At 36.2% G+C, this 13955-nt stretch overlaps 2 protein-coding genes and 1 non-coding gene across 3 annotated transcripts in view; 1 reads left to right on the top strand and 2 right to left on the bottom strand.

Annotated features, from left to right (window-relative positions):
- The window catches only part of LOC146167471 (techylectin-5B-like), a 29276-nt gene extending 27195 nt beyond the window's left edge, over positions 1–2081 (bottom strand). Inside the window, exons 1-3 of the mRNA XM_083385732.1 lie at positions 1890–2081; positions 1083–1250; positions 470–568 (exon numbers count right to left, since the gene is read on the bottom strand). Of these exons, the coding sequence (XP_083241858.1) occupies positions 470–568; positions 1083–1250; positions 1890–2081 (459 nt within the window). The remainder of the gene's footprint in view (positions 1–469; positions 569–1082; positions 1251–1889) is intronic.
- A 295-nt stretch (positions 2082–2376) lies between these two features.
- Positions 2377–2451, bottom strand: Trnaa-ggc (transfer RNA alanine (anticodon GGC)). The gene has a single exon. It is a non-coding gene; the product is annotated as a tRNA-Ala (tRNA).
- Positions 2452–6411: 3960 nt separating this feature from the next.
- Positions 6412–12265, top strand: LOC146167469 (protein unc-119 homolog B-B-like). Its single transcript, XM_083382613.1, has 5 exons — positions 6412–6623; positions 6975–7079; positions 7747–7858; positions 8427–8599; positions 9671–12265. The coding sequence occupies exons 1-5, from the start codon at positions 6452–6454 to the stop codon at positions 9784–9786; spliced, it is 678 nt and encodes a 225-aa protein (XP_083238739.1). The 5' UTR covers positions 6412–6451; the 3' UTR covers positions 9787–12265.
- The last annotated feature ends 1690 nt before the right edge of the window (positions 12266–13955 follow it).

Below are 13955 nucleotides of genomic sequence, written 5' to 3'. Positions count from 1 at the left end.
TGAATCGCGTTTTAGTGCGAACCAAGTTCACCCGGCAAATCTCCGGCTAAACAGCACGCAATGAATTGTATCGCATTTGAACAGATAAAGGGCTCGGTTTGCAGAACTGAACAAACGACGTTCTCGTCTTGCGAGTTAAGCGTGCCTGCGAATCAATGGCGAATGCAAATTGAAGCGCAAATGCGACGACAGGAAATGACTGTTCGGGTTTGTTGACTGTATTTCGCAGCGCCCCTTACTGTATCTGTACCAAAAGGCGCCAGAGTGTCGTAATTTTACAGTATTTACAGCACGTCAATCAGTTAGATTAGTACCTGCTCTTTTGCTCGTATGTTTTAATCGATATTTATAATGAAACGCAGTATATCGCACGTCCTGCCTTGATGCATTGCATTATAGTGCCCATATATTCACAAATCAATTAATTCCCTTATCGAGCATTCGGGCACCCAAGTAAATCCCCAATTACCTTGATGTTCGACCGTTGATTGTGAATTCTCAGCTTCGTGTTTTGAGAGCTGAGAATAGCGTTTTGCTGTCGAATCACGTTCGCCAAATTCGTGCTTTCCTGTGTGTGCAAGGCATAAATAAAGTAAGACCACGGCTTTTTACGACTGTACAACACCAAAACTGCATATCAATCAACACATAATTAAGCTAGAACCGAACAAATAGCGACAGCAATAGATGTAAACCAGGATCAGCATTCATCAGAACCCCCACTTAGTTACATATTTTTGTGTAATAAAATAAAATGTTATAACGACCCGCCTAATGTTGTTAAACTTTACCAAAGAGATACATTTTCAATAACTTGCATTGTCTTTTTATGAAAATCTACCATATTGGAGTGTTGTACGGTTTTGAAAAATGTCAGCGGATTTCCAAAAATTTGAAAATATAAGAGATGCAAAATTGTATAAAAAATTCTGCCGAAACCTTGTGGAGTTGGTATCGGGCCGCACCTACCTGAAGATCGCCTACCGCTCAAAAACCGTCGTTCAATTATTGTATTATTCTGTCACGTGAAAAAACAACAGCAAACCGTTTTCCCTATAAGAACTTTACAACCGAATACACACCTCACATTTTCTGGTCAACAGCGCGTTCTGCCTCGTGACTGCCTCCAGTGTTCGGTTCATAGACTCGATCAGCAGCGGCGTGTTCGGGCTGTCGTTTCGTTCCGCATTGCCCCTGGCGGATACCAGGTGAGAGACCTGGACCGGGATGCTTCGAATCAGTTCTTCAACCTGATCATAACGAAATCGGTGAATTACAGATTCATGAGTGTAACAAATTTAATTATTGTAGACATTTTGTGCCGACTAATGCGTTTGGAAGCCGGAATCCTCCGTTTTCTCAGCGGTGCGTGAATTATCTGTGTGCGATTTCGTTTTGTGCTGATTGTCATATTGTCCAATGAAAGTACAGCTACTTTTGGGATGGTATCCCGAACTAGTCTGCGACAATGAGACTAAGTTGTTGATAGAGTTCACGCATAACTGTATTTCATACACTGTTTGCACTTTGTAAGGAACCCAGACCCATTTATTTCACTATTTGTGAGCAATTTTGTTTTGTTTTCTTAAATAAATTTTGTCAATGGTTTACACAGTTCACCGTTCCTCAGAGACGATATTCAAAAATGCTGGGCAGGAATCCTTGTCATAACATTTGCGAAATTGTACACAATAATTTGAACACAATGCAAATTCCCATGAGAGGCCATGCCCTTTCACTATTGACAAAGTACTAAACCTATCCATTTTTTTAATTTTTAAAGATTAAGATGCAAAATTGCAGGGCTACATATAAAATCTCAATAAGTGCCCTCATTTTTTTATTACCATGTAAGGTAAAAATTATTGTTGCAACGGAACAGATCAAACCTGTTCGGAAAGGGAAGTGATCGTGCTGCGTCCATCTTCGAACATGGCGTTCAGCTCGTTGGACAGCTCGTTGCGTAAAGCCTCGACGACTCTTTGTGCATCGTCGGAGGAAACCCTGGATTCAGGCGACGATTCGTTCTTTCGAAGCTGCATTTCCAGCGTTGCGAGTTTTTCTACAATGTGAGGGCACATTGTCAACGACGTAATTTTTTTTTAAATGACTTGGATTATGTGGATTGGGGCGTACCTGGTGAAATGAACTTTGCCGGAAAGATAATCGTTTAGTTTTTCTATACAAACGTATGCGAACCGTTAACTGGACAACTCCTTTAATTCACCAACACCTCATCTACGCCGCAATAAATCGCCTTAAACTGTATAATTTACACATTTGTCAGTAAATTAAGTCTATACCGAAAGCCATTGCAGACTCTTCACCGAATCTGTCGATCAATGATGCAAGCAGAGCAGACTAGAAAAACAAACTAGCCTGCAGTGAGGTTCGAACTCACGACCTCCGGTCAAGCCGGGACCGTTGCTCTACCAACTGAGCTATGCAGGCTCAGAAGGGAACGAGTCAAGAAACAACCATAAGACAATGCTTGCTCAATCTGTTAGTACAAGCAACTTCAAGTTAAGGGGATTCACAGTACCATATCATAATCCAATGAAACCTGAACACACATATGTGTGTTTACAACTGAAATCTAGCCCTTCTGAAGCTGCTTTATGACCATAAATAAAGGTCATAAAGCAGCTTCATAAGGGCTAGATTTCAGTTGTAAACACACCTATGTGTGTTCAGGTTTCATTAATTAAGTGTATCAAGTATAATTGACCGTTTTAATTTTCTTGAATAGTTTTACTTTAAAATTCACTTCTAAAATAAAAAGTATTGGGTTGGAATGCATTATAGTTAAGGTTATTGGGTTGTAATATGTTTTAGTAAAGGGTGTACGTGTACGAATATATCGGCTCGTTATCTAAATCCGACGCCAAGTAAAAACCCCTTACTTGTCTAATAGTAGAATGTTCTCACTGTCGATTCTACATGTTTAACAAATGCGTGCATAACCGTCATGCTAGCTATAAATAGTGAAACATTAACACGTGAAAGTGTTACTTAAACATCGCTTTTGGGGGACAGTGTTAAACGTTTTTTAACTCAAATCCATTTTTGGTAATTATGCTAAAAATTCCTACTTGCTGTTGACGCTTCGAATTTTGCCAACCTCTTCCTCAATTTACATGTGTCCGGACACGAAGCTACATGGTTCTTTCTCTGCAAAGGCAAAAGCAAATATTCATTTTAGGATAGACAAAAGCTTCTTTACCACGGAACGCTGAGGAGCAATAGAGGGTCGTCAGATTTGTCACAGGGAAATAATAAAATGTTCCAAAAATCTGTATTTTTTTTAGATTGCTTGGTAGTTATATTTACTGTACTGGGTATAGTTCGTATTATTCTTATCTCATTTGAGCAAACATTCCTTAATGCAATTTAAAAAATTCGCCTGGAGTGGCGCTACAATTTTAGAGGTCTACCTGTGCGCCCTGATGTAAGAAGGTTATTTGACAAAAACATACTTTATTAGTGTCAAACGTTATTTACATAAAGGTTGCGGTTGTTTTGGGGTTTATCAGGTTTGCGGAAACAAGGCGATTTTTTGGCCATTCGCTAAAAATATTGTTACAGATTACAGACCTATGCTCGAGAAATCAGTGGTAGAAAATCTCAGGGAAAATATAGGCAGTTTGAATTTGACAAGCTTTCCATTAGTTTTGTCACGTTTATATTAGTTAAGAAGCCTTGTGCCCATTGAGTTGGTCTATAGCCATAAAAATTTACATAAATGTTATGTTATTTGCAATACGTTAAAATATTTAGTTATAAACTAAAAAATGCGTTTTTAAACCTAATGGCTTTGCAAGCCAAACATTGGGTAAATTAAGACCTCGGTGAACAAACTTTATTTCGGGAATGTCTCTACAAAGTCCACGTGAAAGGAGACTAGATTTGTTATAAACTTAAACAAACTGGAAATTCGTGACTTACTTTGCCTGCCTTTGGTGCCGTCACAACGGATTGACAGATCACACAAACAATTAACAGCAAACCGGGCACCAGATTCATATTAAGGATGTTCAACTAAACTTCGCAGTTCTGAAAGTAATCATATTTTTACTGTGCGTTTTGCAACAAACTATTTAAACGTCCACCAGCAAATATCAATACAAAGCAGACAAACGCAGATATTGTATACGACATTTATGAAAACTGTTACATGATTGAATCTGCAGAGTTTTGTAAGAAACAATTTACAATCTCTTTGCTAGAACCAGTTTAGCAAGCAAACTTTCGCAGTAGGCTACATAACTATGTCACTTTGCGCCTAAGTTAATAATTATACAATCGGCTATATTGCGGTGAGCCATGCTGTCAGATTTGGCACAAATTTAAGTGGTTTTAAAAAATAAATCTGTCACCAATCTCGTAGCGTTGTTATTACTCGGCTTTTTTTGTTAAATTGCGTTTTCAAAATAACCTCGCGCTACATGAATGTGACATAAACTAACAGTTTTAATTAAATTTTGTCAACATGCAAGTGCAACATTTAGGGTAACGGTAAAATGTTATGTCATACAATATTTTCGCATTATTAAGCACTTTAGCGAAGATGTTACGAAATACGTAATATTACTTTCTGATAAGCGGTCTGTAATTGTCACAATCTTGTTTTAAATATTGGCTGTAACACGAGGTTTTAGACAATTTACACAGACATTTTGCAACATGATTTGCAACCCAACAGTAATTATAAGAGTCCACAAACTGATCGATTGTTGCATTTTATTTAACCAAGCATAACGTAGGTAAGTTTCGTCATTAAGCTCTTACATGTTGGCGTGAAAATACTGCTAATAACGTAATTTTATGGCTCCATTAACGATTTTATGGCTCATTTAGTTTTAAATCATTTACACATCGCGGATGTAATTAAATGTAAAAATTAGAATAGTTTAACAACTAATATTTCAATAAACATAGCCGCCAGTTGGTCAATTATAAAACGCGTTCAAAAATATAACGATCGTAATTGCCCTCTACCACCGTTAGTGGGAATTTTTTGTGAATATAGAAATCTTAGAAAGACGTAACAAAAGTAGCAACTTCGCGTTTGACAAAAGAACGTTATGAAGGAAGTTAATTATTATTTATCAGTTTATCGGCGCTTCCTTGCCAACGACATCTTAAATGCGGAATGAGCTGTATGTTAAAACATAACATTCCTATTAGTGAGTTTATCGGATTGTCTGTAAAATGAAGTCGCTTAGTTTTAATTTATTTTACATACTTATTCGGTATAAGTGGTCATTCAATGGCTCATCGCAAGGTTATAAAACAAAATAAGTCAAACAGTATGAAAACATATAATTCTTGGATTTTTAATTGTTGTGCTAATTTGGTGTCTTAGTAATCAGCATAAAGTTACATTATAGTTTTGTAAAATTGTTATATTTCCTTTTATTTTTTATTGTTTTTTATTTGCAATTTTGATGATATGTATGGCCTATTTAGTATTTACCATAATGATTTTGGGATTGAATAGCTATATGTTTTTTTATCGTATAGAGATTTTGGGATTTTGCCGTATTTAAATTTAGTGTATGAACTTTCTATTGAATTTTTAGTCAAGTAGAAAAATGTCCATTTGTTAAATTACCTACAAATTTTTGCTAGCATTTTCAGTACATTTGTTTAGTGCAATTTATTAAAAAATAATGTTCAAAGTATAACTGTAAAAACGAGAATTAGGTTTTGACCTTGATAGGTGAGCCATGCCTGTGCCACAGTTTCCATCTGGCCTGTGCAACTTCAGCAGTAAAACCAGCTGAAACTAAAAGGACCACAAGCCTTTTAATGTATGCCAGATTGGAAACTTTGGATTTTGCTCGGGGGAGATGATTTTGCGGCTGTATAATAACATTTCCGCCCAAATTTGCGCGACTGTGGTAACGTTATCTGTAAAATTTGCACGGCTAAAAATGTAGTACTATACTGAAAACCGTTGGCGACAAAAATTTTGAGCGATTTTTTGTGGCTGACCGCATTTTACGTTAATTTTACATGAAATTCGCGGTATGACCGCGGCTGAGTAGGAAACTGTGGGGGATTTATCCCCCGCGCAGGCCTTACTTTCCAACCTGGAATGTATGTAATTTAAATGCATCTAGAATCATGCCTTACATGTTGTTTCAGTTATTCTATCCAACATTAGTTTTAAGGTTAGTAATTTCAGTGTGCTTACTTAGGACAACTGTTGATATGTAGGTGAACATCATTAGTCTGCACAACCAAAGATAAATAGTATGATACTTTTTTAAACATACTCATATAGTTATAATTTAACTGCCTGATTTGGCACCTCCAATTACATTCTGTGAGGTATATATTTCAGACATTTAAAAATGTAAACACTTTAAAATTTAATTCATTCGGCCTAATTCTATTTATAGCATCCTTCCTGTAGCCTGTTTATATTTATTTAAATGAGATATACATGGCAAGTTCGCCAAAAACAATGAGTGGCTCTGGTAACAGCAAAAAGAAGGGGGGCAGTTTTCTGGCACGACAAAAGAGGAAATCCAAAGACGTTCTAACAGAGGAAGATCTTCTGAAGAAAAGCACAATCTCTCCAGAAGATGTCCTAAAGCTAACAACAGCCACTGAAGGTGAACAAGCAGATGTAAACTAATAATTGCCTAATGAATGCAATAATTGATTGTAAAATAATCTTTATGAATTCATAAGATCATTTCAAGATGGAAAACTAGTACATTTTTAAAACCTGTAAATAAAAGTCAACACTATTTTATAAATTTAAATGAAAACATTTTTTTTTCAAAAATAGATGGACAATTCAATTTAACTCTTGTGAGAATTATAGTGCTAAACTCACAAGTGAAACTCAATAAACTTTGTTACAAGTTTTAATTTTAAGGGATCTTTGTACTGCAAGCAACAGTCAGAAGTGGTGTTTTTACAGCCTTTGATAAAAATTATATCTGTGTTTTGTGTTTTAGGATATCTCTGCAGTGTTGAAGACAATGCATTTGGGATTGATTTCACAAGGTTTAAAATCAGAGATATGGAAAATGATCAGGTTTTGTTTGAAATTGCAAAACCAGGTTAGTATTCTGTTATCATTGAAAAAGATGCAACCAAATTATAGTACATCATCATATTAGATATTTATAATACATATTTCAAATTTTAATACTTATAGTTATCTGTTGCCATTCCATAGCTTGTCCTTCAGGGTGTTTTTTATGAAATTTAAAGTGTAACATACTTCTACGCTGAGCCACTTATCACCAGCAGATGTAAATAAATTATTAATGACTTTTAACAATACCTGACATGTCACTGTTTGAGGTATTATAAATATTTAGTAAATGTGGCTAATAAACCCAGCTCACTTATTCAACAGGACACTATGGATGACAAAATGTAGTGGATACTGTGGATTACAAAATGTAGTCGAGAATGTGGATTACAAAATAATATAGTGTGATTTAAAGGTTTTGTCATACCAAGCTTTAGTTTCATTTCTGTGCTTAAGTTGAAAGTTAATCAAAAAATATATATACTAGTGGTTTTAAGTATACAACCTTTAAGACAAGCCCCTGCCCATTAACAAACAGTCACAAAGATATATTATTGTTCAGTGCGGCATCTTTTTATCATAAAATTACTTTTAAAATTTAATGAATATAAGTTTCTTGTTCGTGTTACTGTTACATAATATATAAACAGAACTAAATTAGTTGTAAATTTTTTATTTTTATGTTTCAGAGGATCCTGCTGAACTGCAAGCATTAGCTGATAGTGCTGACCCGAATGCAGGGCGTTTTGTCCGTTACCAATTCTCACCCGAATTCCTTAAACTTAAAACAGTTGGTGCCACGTAGGTCCTTTGTATTGTGTGGTTAACTAACTTTGGTTTACTTAAATTGTTTAGATCATTATTAACGTATGCTATTTTTTATAATCCAAATATTGTTCACCAGTTGCAACACGTAAATCATGCTTTGTGTTAGCTGTTTTAAAATCTTGGGATTTTAGTTCCCCTTCCCTGGCCACTAAAAGGCAGTTAATGAATAATGAAAAACTTTTCTAACAACAACATTGTTTATTCATGTAGTATTGCAGTAATGAATTTATGTTTTATGACTTGAAGTTGGAATGTTTCTAACAATTCTAACAATCATGCTATTGTCTCGGTCACATCAGCCAGACATACCTAATATTATAAATGGAGAGCATTGTTTGTAGATATACATATATATATATATCAATAAATGTAAATTATTGTACAAAAATTCAAATGGACAAAATAAAGTTCACTATAGCATAAAGTGGTCATAAGCTGTTTAAGTTTTAGTGTAATGTATTTTTTTTTTTTTTTTTTTTTATCTCGAGCCTTTTCACATTGATGTTTGTTTTTGTTAAAGTTTTTGTTTCTTGATGGACAGTGTGGAGTTTGTTGTTGGAAACGCTCAAGTGGAGAGTTTCCGCATGGTTGAACGGCACTACTTCGGAGGCCAGCTGCTCAAGAGCTTTGACTTCGACTTTGGCTTCTGCATTCCAAACAGCAAAAATACCTGCGAGCACATCTATGAGTTCCCAAAGCTCTCAAACGAACTTAGTAAGTAAAAGTTTGCTCTAGCAATCATGTCATTTTTTTTCATGTAAATTAATGAACTAGTTAAGTTTTTAAATTAAATTTTGTATGGGGATTTAAATCAAAATCTTTAAATCCGGTACCTTAATGTGCAAAAAACGTGGTTTAAGAGATAACTAAAAGTAAGCTATAGAGTGGATGTTGACACAATGGTGTTTGCTAAGTCAACCCCTTCATTGTCAACGCGTAAAGTTGTTTGTCATTGTGCTGTGGCACTTTTATAAGAGACTGTTAAAACTTACCGTCAAATATTTGTATTAAGGGGCGTTTTGGCATTGTTATGGTCGCATCATGACTTGGTGTTTAGATTTTTGTAAGTTTTTGGTTCATATAACCTGGGTGTTATTTTCTATCAACACACAGACTGTGTCAGCAGTACAATAACGCAAAGGATTCTTGTTATTGGCGTGTTGTAACAAATGTAAAATCTTAATTACGTTGTAAACGTGTGGTATTCTGGTAATTTGTCTTCAATTCATTATATTTTCTCCAGTTTGGCAACTTGTAAAATATCCTAAATGTATTATGAAATAAATACGCTTGATTGCTAGTGTTAATTAAAAAACGTGAGTACGCCTGATCTAAGTTAAGTAATGGCAAAAACACGCAATCGGTCTCTGTTGCACAGTACAATTTCCTAACGTCTAAGTTAGCCAGTTACAGGTTTATTACAGATTAACCTTGCGGTTGATATGGTTTAAATAACGAACGTCAAATGCAATTATGAAAATGGCAAATATGACTGTGTTATTTGACTCATTTAAAGTGCCATTCTGGCCAACTCATACCTTTACCCTGGGTTTAGCCAAATTAAAAATACCCCACTTTGCGAGATTGGATTTAGAAACTCAGATAAATGGAAGCTGCTGTCAACTGTCCAGATTAAGAACCCGATGTCTTGCCTTAAGCCACTGGGATATTTTTTCCAAGATTTGCAAAATTTCAAAATGTCGCTTTACAGCTCTCCACTACGAGCAAAAGTCCTGCCGTTTGGACGACTACAAAATTTGCGAACATGTATTTATTTCGTTACAGTGCAAAAGATGATCGACAACCCGTTCAGCACCAAATCGGACAGCTTCTACTTTATCAACGGCAAGCTTATCATGCACAACAAGGCCGACTATGCTTACAACACGAGAGAGCAGTAGAAGCTACCAAGCAGCAGCACACGCAAAACTAAGGGACCGTCTCTCCGCCACAGCTTATGCCGGGCCATTTACCGGCCTCGATGGCTTGGTCCGAAAATTAAGAAGCAAAGTATTCGCAAAGTTTATGCGGTTAAGGTCGTCTACCCGGTTTCGCACAAATTTCCGTCGATTAATTAGTATTGACTTATTTCAAATGATATGTGAGCTTCGTAGATGGCACAACCTTAAAACGACAGACAGCCTCTTATGCGATATCTCAGGTTTATAGCGCACGGTTTTCCGGTCTTGGCGTTTTGTGAAATATTAAACACCTTTGATAATTTGAAACTAGGGCCAAGTTCATGCAGTTGCCCTAGTTTCGCCAGTCAGTCCTAGTTAAACACCGAACAGTTTATTTGTACCCAGCGATCGGACCGCTCATTCAAACCCAGTGCATGGCCTGGCAAATCTGCAGTGGACATGACTTCCCCTTTTGCAATCTGCTTCTGGTTCTGATATCTATCTTCTAGTGCGGCATCGATTTTTCCGGCTTTACGTCAAGGCCAGCTGGGCGTCGCCGTTGTTGAGTTGACATTATAGTCACGATGCCTTTCCCTCCAGTTTTCTGTTTAGCTTCGTGTCGGATTTTGCGAACCTCTTTTTTTTTTCTTTCTATTCTTAAACATCTTATTTTATATAAAGATCTCTGTCTAAATAAATATATATATATATATATCGTAAATTGTAGCTTCGCTTTTTTTTCGCGGAACTGTACGAAATGTATTTCGTTACATAGTAGAAAATGCTGTCGATTTTGCATAATATGTAACTTTATTGTGTTACAACCGACCTTTATCCTGTTTAATTTTAGTAGCGTAACTTCTTGGCTGTTTGTTTTTTGCAAAGTTTTTCGTCAAAACCAATGCTGGTTTATGTGGTTTGCAACTTACGACAGCCACAAATATGTATTTTGTTGTGTGTGTTTAATCAGCAAGACCCTGATAGTATAAAAAATATGCTCAACTAAGTAAACGATACATTTTTGGCGGCAACTTGCATCGATTACCTTTTACTGAAGGAGGTCCGATTATATCTTTGGTACAACCCTTTCCCCCACAAATCCCGCAGTATTCCTCTATGAATTTTTTTAAAGCCTTCAGAAATGTTGCAAAAAATAACTGGATGTTTGTGATCGTACGAACTATATTGATACCTGTCCTGTGAAATCTTGCTTGCTTGTTTTTGGTGTGAAATTTTCAAAAAGTCGCAAATCTTATCCGTAGCGACGATTTAACAAATACGCTCAGAGTGCTTTTCGACCCCTAATCGCAAACTTTCGAGTTACAACTCGCAATAAATGTTTTCTTGGTTTTGTTTTTGTCCCAGTCCAATATTTCCACTTTTATACCAAAGAACGTTTGTCTGTTACCTCTTGATTTTTTTCCCGCTGTACGGTACAACTAGCCTGTGTTCATCATGCATGTAATAGCAGCTGACAGGGTCGCCGCAAAATCTTTATATGTCCTTGACTTGATTTACATAATGAAAAGTCTTTGCAAAACCCCCATTTGAATAACCTTTCATTTAATGTGGAGCTAACATTATGTGTTTTGAAAGTAACCCAGTTTGTTGGCCATGGCATTTATTTTTTCGTATTATTTTCAAAACCAGTTTAGTAATCCAACGTTAAGTTTAAAAACCTGTAAACTTTCATTTAATGTCTTTGCATTTATTTAACAATGATAATGTGTGGCAAGTGGCAACCCTTAACTGACTCGTCCGCCGAAATGGCAAGAGCCCGTTCGGATTTTACTGCGGTCAAACTTCGCGCCGACTGATTCCTTCGCACACAAACTGGCCCGCGTCTCGGTTTGCGCGAGACGCGAAAAATCTGCGCCTGTCATGAATTATGAATCGCTGTCTCAACACCGCAGTGTCACGTCCACGCGCCTGACTCCGTGCTGTCATGCGAAACCACTCGAGACTCATCCTATTGATTTTGAATTGTGTGAAACTGCTTTTCCAGCCGTTTTTTGTTTATCAAGTTCGACCTGGACCAAAATCACGCGTACATTCGTAGCACCTTAAGTTTACCTTCCGGCAAAACAAGACGATAATGATAAAAAACTGCTGTTGACAGTCGCTACCGGACTTTATTTGTTTGCACATAAAATGTGTTTAAATGTCCATGTCACCGCCCTTTCGTTTTTTTTATATTGAGCATAAGTGGCGGTTCAAAATAGCCGATCGTTTTGGTTTGGTCATGTAACTGACCAAAATGTAACGGGGTGCTGTTCTTTTGTTACTGAACTTGTGTGTGTTTTTGTATCACGGAGCTATAGCGGGAGGTGCTCGCCTTCTGCGCTTCATCTATTATTTGGTCCGCTTGGCGTGGTCGTCCGTGTTCGCTATGGTATGTGTGGTTTTTGTGTTCATAGTTATCTTCAAAAGTACCGAGATCACATGATTAAAAGCTCGAAAAATACAATCTGCAATTTGACCGCCCCTGTTGTTTTTTTAGGCAATGTACTCAGATATTCTTCTGATTTACGCTATTAACTTAAGTAGTCAAAGTTCAAAGGATTGTCGTTTATGACTAAAGCAGGTGAGCACTACTAATTAGGTCCGTAACCAATACAGTTTGCTAAGCAAGGCTGCTACGCCAACAAACTAGAAAGCTATCATTAACGCGATCTATATAGAACCAAAAGTTTCATTGTGAATAAAAGGTAGGTTATTGAAGAGTAAATTCAGATAATTGTATAAAAATGGATGGTTTGGCATCTTTTAAGGTTTTATGTTTTTGCACCTTTCAAGTGTAAAAAATATTAGGCCTATATGACTTTCTCAGAAATTAAAAAAACATGTTGCCTTTTTTGTCTCTTTTAGTCAACAAGATAGCCGACATCTGCTCTATCGAGTCGATCCAAACTCGCCCGAATATTCATGAATTGTGCTCTTTTTAACCGAACCATAAAGGGATGTCCGATACTTGGTGTTGTAAAATCTAATTGAGACACTTAACTTAAACTCTAGTGCTGTATTTAGTAGTAGCCTATACTTTCTCGTAAAATTGGCTTATTCGTCACTTCATGTAAAAATCTTGACTTACTATACATTTTGTTTTGTTTGCTGTGCGAACAAACGCAGATAAGACCAGTGCTCCGCAACATTTTTTCACTTGCGGCACATTAACAAAGCTAAAAATTCGCTGACACACACTAAAAATATATATGACGATCGACATTGAAAAACATAAGCAAAGGCATCCAAGAGAAAATCGAGCGATTTAAGATTAAACGCGCTAAAGGCGCCAAATATTGTTTTATCTTCTTATTTTGAGCCGACCAAAGTCCCAAAAATTGTACCCTCTTGCAATAGCGGATCAGAGAACATTGAGGGCTAATAGAATATTCGAAAAATAAAACCTGACAAATTGTGCTTTGCGCTTTTTAATTTATTTTTAGGAACAGCAGCCAATATTAATTTAAACAATCACAAAATGCCTATAACAACTATACAATGATATTTCATGGGATTTGAACAATTGGATAATCTCTCTTCCCACTTTGGTGTAAAGCTTGAAAACAAGTCCTGAATATTTATACTTCGGGTATTTGAGTTAAAAAAACAAGTTTGACTTTCGGTGATTGAACGGTGAAAAACAGAAGGTTCAAAAAGTTTTACCTGGACACCTGGCATGGTCTCACGCACTCACGGTTACCAGTTGCGGAACACTGGATTAGACGAAGAACCTAATATTTATTTTGGAAAACAATAGCCTGGCGTTTAACTTGTAGCAATAACTTGGAACCTGTGACTTAACTTAAGGTGGCATAGGAAAATACTAATGGAATATGTTTACAGTTTTGTAAATAATAATAGAATACCTTATTCATTGATATCTATGATTTTAGCTGCCATTAAATTTTATGACTGACACACTGATCTCATAGAGATCAGTGGACTGACACGATTCTCTAGCCCCTTTAGCGACTATTTTCATTAGAACTAATGAAATGTAAATTTTATTGGTTTAGTAATAAACAAACAAGTGATAAAACTTTGAAGAAATAATGTTTTTGCAAAATATTTAAATAATTCAGTTGCGCGTATTTTTTTAAGTTCCTATTGATCAAAGAGGTTTATATCTCTTTTTATTGATTGATCTCTATAAAATTTGACTTACA

This window comes from Ascidiella aspersa, chromosome 1 (assembly GCF_963924565.1).
Source record: "Ascidiella aspersa chromosome 1, kaAscAspe10.2, whole genome shotgun sequence".
Classification (NCBI taxonomy): Eukaryota; Metazoa; Chordata; class Ascidiacea; order Phlebobranchia; family Ascidiidae; genus Ascidiella; species Ascidiella aspersa.
Note: the sequence above shows the minus strand (reverse complement) of the source record. Positions and strands in the feature narration are given on the sequence as shown.

Bases quoted from the DNA above. Each gene is read 5' to 3' on its own strand.
- LOC146167469 (XM_083382613.1), top strand. From the start codon at position 6,452: ATGGCAAGTTCGCCAAAAACAATGAGTGGCTCTGGTAACAGCAAAAAG. The intron at 7,080-7,746 runs GTTAGTATTCTG...TTTATGTTTCAG, and splicing joins GTTTGAAATTGCAAAACCAG to AGGATCCTGCTGAACTGCAA. The intron at 7,859-8,426 runs GTAGGTCCTTTG...CTTGATGGACAG, and splicing joins CTTAAAACAGTTGGTGCCAC to TGTGGAGTTTGTTGTTGGAA.